Source organism: Rhopilema esculentum, chromosome 16 (assembly GCF_057945365.1).
Source record: "Rhopilema esculentum isolate cy_ngs chromosome 16, ASM5794536v1, whole genome shotgun sequence".
NCBI classification, from domain to species: Eukaryota; Metazoa; Cnidaria; class Scyphozoa; order Rhizostomeae; family Rhizostomatidae; genus Rhopilema; species Rhopilema esculentum.
The window spans coordinates 354118-363128 of record NC_142830.1 but is presented as its reverse complement, the minus strand read 5'-3'; the positions used below and the strand labels follow the sequence as shown (position 1 = coordinate 363128).

The window sequence follows — 9011 nt, the reverse complement described above, 5'->3', positions numbered from 1 at the left end:
GTTATGGACACCTAGTAGCCAGGATATGTAGAACAAGGTAAAACGAGCATGAGTTCCACAAAATAATAAATACTCGTAGCGAAATCGAGATGTCAAATTCTTAGAGAAATTTTCTACATAAGGTATGCAACATCGAGCAAAAGAAAACAGCTAAAAGCGACTGCAGATTGACAATCACAAAAAACAACCACACAAACTTCGATAAAAAGTCAGGACTGTTTAAAAAAGCAAATGCTTAACTGTCAAAATTTGCAAAGGAATAAGAGCTTGCATAGAAGTGTGTGCTAGGGAAGTGCATTGGTGGATAGTGCAGGAATATATATAGGGTTGCCCCTTTGCCCTGTAAAGAAGTTAAACAGTTCCACCTACAAATAGGTAGCCTTATATTACTAAAAGGTGACATAATTTATTTATGGAATAGCAAAATGCCACGCCCAGGCCTTCCCGTGAAAGGCGTGCGATCGCACTCGCATGCACTGGTACACACCCCTCCACACCGAGAAGTGCGTTAAATCGCACGCCTATTTTTATAATTTTTCGTTTGTATTTTAACCAAAGCGCTGGAAACTAATGAGTTGACACTTTGTGTTTTTTATTTGATGTGTTTCACCGGTCTTGTCCACCGTCCTGAGTCACCGTAATCACTTTGACGAGCTGTTGTGCAACACTTGTATGCAATCAAACACAGACCAAATGACCGTAGCATTGGAGTTAGTAGCAGTCCAGTAAATTTCATTCCCACATCTTAGGCTGCAAAAACCATTAAAATACAAAAATTTGCAATCATCTTCAAGCCCAGGGCTCGTGAAAACTAAGTCGCATTTTTATCATAGACCTGTTTCTAAAATGTACATGTTCCTAATTTTCTAATAGTAAATTAGGTTAACTTCTTATATAAAAGGCTTCCAGTTTAGACAAGATTTGTGCCGTATTTATTCTGATTTACACTCGAAAATTTTGCGTCTTCAACAAGAAAAGTAAAGGGATCACAAAGGAGCTCGCCATATTCCTGAAATGGGGCAACAAAGTCATTTTAGGCTACAATATTTAAGCCCTCGACAATAAGCAATATGTAACAAAGATTTGGTGCAGGTTTGTGTGAAAACTGTAACCAGATCATCAGGCATCCATAATTCTAAGGAGCTGAATCTGTTTCAAGAGTTTGCTCTGAAACGTTTCGTGCCGTTTTCAAACTGTGCAGTTTTCAAAATTATTTCATATCCCTTTTGACGAGATACGATTGAAAGTGGGGTTCAAAATATTATAATTTTCAAGAGTTTCAGAAAGCTACCATCGGTGACAAGAGGGATTGCCGGAGACTGCATCTAAAATATCTTAAGCATCAAATTGAAGTGAAAACTGAAAAAATAACTTAAGAGATGAGGGTTTTTGCAGGTTCCATATATAATATAGAAATAAGACAAATCACAAATAGCACTCAATCAAAATCCTAAAACAGTCTAGGGGTTTTGAAATGCCACACCTGTGCCAATTTATTCCCAGGAAGGCCTGCACGCCCCAGACACAAAACTAGGCAAACGACTCCACAAGCTATTGCTCCAAATTCCTATTGTTCTCTTGCCACCCTTGACATTTTGACTTATAAAAAAGTGCTTCGTGTCTTGATCTTCCTATTTGTCAGCCTTGAACAACCTTTTGGTAGAGAAAAAAGCTCTTGAAGACAGCTGTCATACAGTTGTTGATAAAATCCTGATAATTGACTGTAGTTGATTCACTTGATTCAATTGATTCACTTGATTCGATATCTTATACCTTGAATAATTTTCCTTACCATCATAATCACAAATCACTTTATCAAAGTCTGTTGGAAATAAACTCGCCATGATTGAACTACCAAACCAAACTTCATGACAGCAGTGGCAAAACTGCAATGACCTGGGCAAGCAATAGAATCCATGTGGCAGTATCAATCCTGACTGCATATGAAGGATGTTTTGCCACAAAAGCTACTTTCCTATTTGGGTTTTGTCCAGCAAACCACATTACCATACAGTTTGAGCTTTCAGAATTCTCCTTGGTGTACACATATGATGATCCCCACATTTTTTCACATAAGGCCTTTCCACTTCCATACATTTTCTCATATGTTTTGCAAGGTTTGTCTTTGGGACATAGATTCTCTCCATGCTCTGTGAAGTTGTAATCAGCCAAAACATTTTCCACACAAATTTGATCAAATTTACAAGCTTGATACCACCTGTCACAAGCTGATGCACATATTGGGACACCTAGTGTTGCAAAAATTAAAGAAGTGCTGTTAAAAACAAGCTCTCAAATGAGAAAATATTCACTGAAGGTTTACTCTGATCTAGTCAATGGCCTTTTTGTTTAAGGTTACAGTTTGTCTATGCTTTGTTTGAAGTTTTTTCACCTCAATGATAATTATTCTTTCTAGCTACTTTTTAAATTGATAATGTATACAATATCAGGCAATGCACAGGCATTTTAAAAAACTGGTAGATTTGTGTCAGGTTCATGCATAATTCTGGAAACATGGCAGATATCCTGCTATTAGCACACATAGAATTGAGGTACTTGCTTTTAACCACCCTTTGTTTTTAACCACCTTTGAACATTTGGTTTCTCTATTTACATATGCTAAGTTGTTTTTAGATTGAGACCAGAAAGATAGGGCAAATGTGTTGTGTAACCAAAGGTCTTTTGGAAAAAAGTCTGTCTATGTTGGGTGTGCCACCTGGACCAGTTCAAATAAATGCAACTAATTTCTCAAATCAAATTGATATGTTGAGTGTGATTTGGAGATCTTCTTTGTTCTTTCTCAACCAATTTTTACATTCAAAAGATAAAGAGAAGATTTCCAGTGAGAAGAATATTTCTTATAAAAGTAGAGCGATTTGATTTAGGAGCACGGGAGGTTTTCAGAAAGTCCTGATTACCATGTAAAGATGCACACTCATATAAAGCCAATTTTAGTACCAAAAAGGTGTTCTTATACATGGCGAAATAAGGTAAAATATAATCCATAAAATACAACAGCACATTTGATAAATCAAGACTCATTAAACGCACACAAAAATGTCACAAACCTTTAACAACTTCCATTGGTGGCTTCCCTTCAGTGGCTTTCCATTTGTACACATATGGTGAACACTGATAAAAACACTCCTGCAAAAAATTGAGATTGCTTTTGTTTACCCAATAGAGTCTTTTTATCAACCGTGATAATTCTGCAGTGTAATGACACATGTTCCATTCTTTTAGTTATCATAACTAAAGATCTAAAAAAGTGAAAACAGGTTTCCTGCAGCAAAATTTCAGGTGGCTAATTATAATTTTTGCTACCTTAATTTAAAAAGAAGAGAGGAAAATTGGATTAAGTAATGGAAGTACTCCTGCCATTGCAAATGTTAGATAGGAGCAAATTCCAAAGAATTTTTTCTAAGCACACAGCTGATGTGAATATCATTAACCATTATTTGACTCCTCTAATTGATCATAATTGTATTACATGTGCCAAACAAGTTACAGCCTGAACTATCACATTGTAATATTTCCATAAGTAAAGAGTGCCACTGTGTAAAAAAAACCCTAGTGTGTGGAGAAAAGCAGTGGCGTAGCACCAGGTCATGCTAGTAATGCACATGCTAGTAATTTTCAAACTATCTTTTATGAAAAGAAACAGCTGCTTTTATGATTAATTAAAATGCACTTTGTCGCACTCTTGATCAATCCATTGGAGTTCAATTGGTTGAAACTTGGATTAGAACAAGTGCAATTTGTAGATTATAGAGAAGCAAAATATGAAATAGTAAATGCTACTTTTCATCATTTTAGCCTTAGCACTCAAATAGGGATGGTGATACAGGGTCTGCCTTGTCAGGGTTCAGTTCAGTTCAGTTCATATATTAATAGTTCCACTACATACAATTTAATAATAACCAACAAGACTACAAGGAAATATAGACAATGTTCAAAGGAGATTAATACAATGATACAATATAAAAAGACAAAAGTGGGGAAAAATTGTATGCAGGGAATTACTTAAAGGAGGAGCTCTCTCAATAGGTAAACTAATCAAGGAGAGAGCCCCCCCTAATTGAATAATTTCAAGTGAACCTATTCAACCTAATGAACCTAACCTCACCAAGTGAACCTAACCTATTCACCTTCATATGGTTTATCAAATATTCATATATTCGGCAACATTAAATTGTTATAAAGAATCTGGGATTGTCTATAAATTCAGTGATTGTACTTTAATATAAACATGACAGGGGAGACAGGATACAATATAGAAGAGGACTCTTTTTGAAATGCAGTTACTGTTTAAGAATCAGAGGTGATGGGGCCTTCATCTCTTGCATTTGAAGCAGATATGTATGAAATTTCGGGGATTGTTATAATGCCATGAAAGAATTCTGCAAAGTCACAGGAGGTTACTACAATAGCTAAGAGTTTCTATGAAGAATTGGCTAGAACTGGAAGAAGTTATTACTCAGCGTACTTGGGTGGCAAAAGAGACTATGGTGTAGAAAGTCCTTATAAGATTTTCCCTCATAGATTTACTGTAAGGGTGTTCCACTGTTTTCTTAGTAGAATAGATTTAAACTTCTTGCAATCGACAATTGACAAGGTTTTCACTGAGCAAAAAATTCTGTGGCAGCAACAAGTGAGAATATTTAAGAGGCTTCAATTCCCCAAATTTGCAACTTGCTGTTGAGTTTGTGATGATTATTGCTGGCACAAATTCTGCTTTTGAAAGTACATTCAATGTCTCAACTATTCTGCTTAATGACAGTTGGTTAGGCATGAACCATAACACCATTGAAAATCATGTTAAGAATATAATTATGTTATGTTAAGAATATAATTGTCAAATCGGGAATTTAAAATAGGAAATATCAAATAAATGTATGGTTTGCCTTGAGAGAGGTGGACAAGTTGAAACTATCAACTTTGAAGAGTCAGATAAATGTGAAGAGCCATGTGACAGTGACATTTGTTCTTAAAGCTCAAAAAATTACGACAGGCCTGTTAAAAGGTTGAGGTAGAAGTCAAGTTTTCCCAAGTGTAACATCAAGGAAATGCAATAAATATAGACTTAAGGGTCAAGATCGCATGAAAATTCAATGAATACCCAGAATTCATTGTCCTAGAGTGTTAAAACATGAGTTCCATACTCAAAGATAACATATTAATACACTATCAATTTGCATCTAATAGTAATAGTAAGTACCCAAATCTACAGCAAAAAAACAAGATATGGATATAATCTAATTCTTTCAGACAAGGCATTAGGTATTAACATTGGTTTCACTGTCAAAAGATGCCCTGGATAAAATATTTTACTTCCTTCTTGTTCTTCACAGTCTCATTTCATTTCGTATACTCACAACACTAAGAAATAGGAATCTCAATGATCAAATACCTGATTTATCCAAAAACGCTCACACGCAGCTGACAAATTCTTGCATCGGTGCCAGTCATGTCCATACAACTGTTTGGTTTGATTTGCTGCAAACTCCTTTGTGAAAGCAGCTGTACAACATGTCTTGTTTTTCCATGGATGGCATTCCATGTATTGACCAGATTCGGGGCCAGGTGAATTCTTGTGGAACTTTCCATTTATGCACTGTTCTTGACAAGCTATATAGCTAATTTGCACCAGCAAAACTAATAATATTGGCAATGTATTAACCATTTTGAGTTTTTATTCAAGTATGGCCAATGCCATGTGCCCCGAAACTCAAAATGGTAGATGGAGCACAATGATGGAGCAGCAACCTCTTCAAAACGAGGTTATGCTTTTGAGAACTTGTAAACAAATATAGGATGATTTTCCTTTATACGATAGCTACCACCTTAAAAAATCTGTAAAAAGTTGGAGCTGTGGCTGACGGAAAGTTGGGAAAGGTTAACTTGGTTTGCTAGAGCTGAAAACATAGTTAATCCTGATAAAATGGTTAAGAGGAAAAGAAAAAATGCAGCAGAAGGTATTATTTCCAACAATAACTATTTTATAATAAAGAAACCTGTCTAAAGGTATGGTTACAAAGCAATAGTTAAATCCTAAGCAATGGTTAAATCCTGATCAAATGGTTAAGAAGAAAAGAAAAAAAACAGCAGAAATTGTTATTTCCAACAAAAATTAAAATTAAAAGAAATTTTCTCAAGGTAAGGCTACAAATCCAGAAAACTTAAAGCGTAAACTGGTACCAGACTGGAAACATTGTTGTGCATCCGCAATACATATGGCATTGGCAATTGTACGTCAACAAATTTTATCTTATTAAAAATTGTTCTGAAAATTTTTATGTTTTTGTTGAATGACATATGTACAAGCACTAAACAAATATAAAGGAGAGGGAGGTCAGGGGGGGGAACCACTGGACCCACGGGCCTTTGGTTATAAGGGCCCATAAATAATACCTAAATTAAAAGAAAATTACAAGTTTTAACGCAGCCTTTCCATCATCAAAAACTGTCATTAGTAGAAACAATAATAAGAATAAAGTCTATGAATGAAGTAATGTAGAAGCAGTTGTTTAATTACCTGTTTTTAAAGATATTTTCATTAAAAATATTTTATTGTTAATAATTTCTCATCTTGTGAGATTGGGCTAAAGAAGTTAAAAAGCTTATGAATGTTACTGTAATAGATTGTCAAAGAGAACATCATCCAGCATGATTCTCATAGCTGTTTTCAAGGTTAAAGTTTGAAAATCTGAAAATCTATATTAGATTTGATTTAATTTCATATCAGGACTAGCAAACTAGATACTATTGAAGTATTGAGGTATCCTACATCTTGCTCAGTGTTTCATGTTTGCTGCTCATTTTTATTATTAAAGGTAGTAGTTCATCCAACATGTAAGAATACTTTTTTATTTTTCAGTGGTTAAAATTAATGTTTTAAATCAGAGGTGGTGCTAGAGGCAAAGTTGTAAGCCCAAAACGCTTACATTCTATTAAGCTAGCCATGAAAAAATGTATGTAAATGCCAATAGAAAAGTTTGAAGTATAATGACACATCCACACTTGTTTTTGGACATGTTCACCTTCAATACAATTGACATAACAAGATTGGCTGTTTTTAAGTGTTTTTACTTATCTAGAATGGCTAATGTAAAAAGAGAAATGAACTTTGTTTTAGCTTGCTTTAATTTGATTAGTAGCTGAAAATCATGTCCGAATTATTGGAAATTTGGTATAACAGATGCTGATAATACCAGATGATTGTATTTTAAAACCTAATCTTCTTTTCTGTTGATAGTGCAGAATAAAAATTATACAGTATGTATGTATATCACAAGAAAACAACGTTCCATAGAAAGAGAGTAACATAAATTTAATGTTCATTTTAAAATCAAGCAATGAAGATTTCATGCTAAAAATTTCCTGGCAAACAGCAGCAATTTCCTGCAATAAATTTGTGCTTAAAATTTCTTGGCAGAGCTGCTGTCAGCACTGCTGGACATTTTCAGCCCTGTAATATGGATTGATATAGATAATCAGAGGGCAGAACTATGTGATATCATGGGAATTCTTGAAAAAATTACCTGTTTGATCCTCTCTAGTGCCCCTCAACTCTAACATATATGGGTTCTCAGAATGAGACCTTGCTTATGTGATCTGAGAAAGTAACAGCATGGCCATTCTTGTCCATTGTTTTGTGGCTGACCTAACTGTTTAAATAAACAGATGGCTTCTTTTAAGGGATTAAGCCAGACTAATAGCAAAGGAAGCTGCCTGTCATTTTTGCATGAAAAAATTCCATGTGAATTCAGGAATTGATTACTTCTGGCCATTTAAAAGAATAATCCTTGATGAAAATTCCCCCCTTTGATTTATTCACCCCCGGTGAAAAATCTTGCAGGATCCTGTAAAGGTCAATATAATGTCATTCTTAGAAGCATAATTTTTAAGGCATACCAGTCTTTTCAATGCGAGGAGCGTGATGGCACATGCAAAATAGTATCTACGATGAGTGAAACATTGCATTTGCAAAACCAAAAATTTGCAAAAGCATTAAAGTTCAAAAATATGTTTTAAAAATTTCAAAGCATCTGGAAGGCAAAGCTCTATTAGTTTCCAAGGTGTCAAAGTATTCCCGTTCAAGATATAGCAACGGCATCTCAAAGAAGTTGCACATTCTATGATTGCCACAATATTGTGAAAAAGCCCTAAAAACAGCAAGGCAACTGTACCTAAGTATGAGGATCAAGGAATTTTCTCCAAATCGAAGAAAAAGTGTAAGTTTGCCTCACTCATTTTTCACTCAGACAAGAGATTTTCACTCAACAGAGGGACTGTTATGGTCTTTCAAATAGGAAAAAACCTCTGATCGATAGAAATTCCTCAAATGGAGAGGCACTATATGAAAATCTGCTATGACACCCACCATCTCTATGATCATACTTAAGGCTGCATTTACATGTTGCCGGATAACATTTGATCTGGATAAAAGATTTATGGATAGATCACGTTTACAAGGTGTAATGTAACTTTTAATATGAATAGGCTCTTCTCGTTTTCATGAGTATGTGTGCACAAGATTTCTCTCCATTAACAACTTCAGTTCAAGATAAAGATTGATAAAACTCTCTGCTCATTTGCAAGTTTTCAATCCATTATTCTGGCACTACAATATTATTGATAAAATTATCCCACTAAGTGCATTTCTGCCAGACCTTTGCCCAAACTTATGCAAATGTTTCTTTCAAATGCTTTTTTAGGAATTCTTCTGATGTGCTGGATCCTTGAAGTGCTCTAATCAACAGTAGATTGATATGATATCAAGCAAAGTGAGCTCTGTTATGAAAAGCGAAGCTTGGTGCTAATATTTTAGTCTCATCCAGATAAGAATTTATCTGGTATAATGTAAATGCAGCCTGTTCCATAGCAATATTTCAACAGACCATAGGTTTTATAAATAATTGAAATTCAATCTAGATATCTTCAAATGATTGCAAAGAATTCTATGAATACTTCATGGAAATTTGAAAAAAAATTATATTTAGCATTTTAAA

At 34.7% G+C, this 9011-nt stretch overlaps 2 protein-coding genes across 2 annotated transcripts in view; one reads left to right on the top strand and one right to left on the bottom strand.

Moving 5' to 3' along the window:
- Positions 1-81: 81 nt before the first annotated feature.
- LOC135682782 (folate receptor beta) lies at positions 82-5759 on the bottom strand. Its single transcript, XM_065197818.2, has 3 exons — positions 5411-5759; positions 3069-3147; positions 82-2249 (listed from the first exon to the last, which is right to left on the bottom strand). Exons 1-3 carry the CDS (start codon positions 5681-5683, stop codon positions 1867-1869), a joined length of 735 nt encoding a protein of 244 aa, XP_065053890.1. The 5' UTR covers positions 5684-5759; the 3' UTR covers positions 82-1866.
- A 63-nt stretch (positions 5760-5822) lies between these two features.
- Positions 5823-9011, top strand: part of LOC135682773 (general transcription and DNA repair factor IIH helicase/translocase subunit XPB) — a 36817-nt gene continuing 33628 nt past the window's right edge. Inside the window, exon 1 of the mRNA XM_065197799.2 lies at positions 5823-5975. Coding sequence (XP_065053871.2) covers positions 5942-5975 — 34 coding nt within the window. The 5' untranslated portion in view covers positions 5823-5941. The remainder of the gene's footprint in view (positions 5976-9011) is intronic.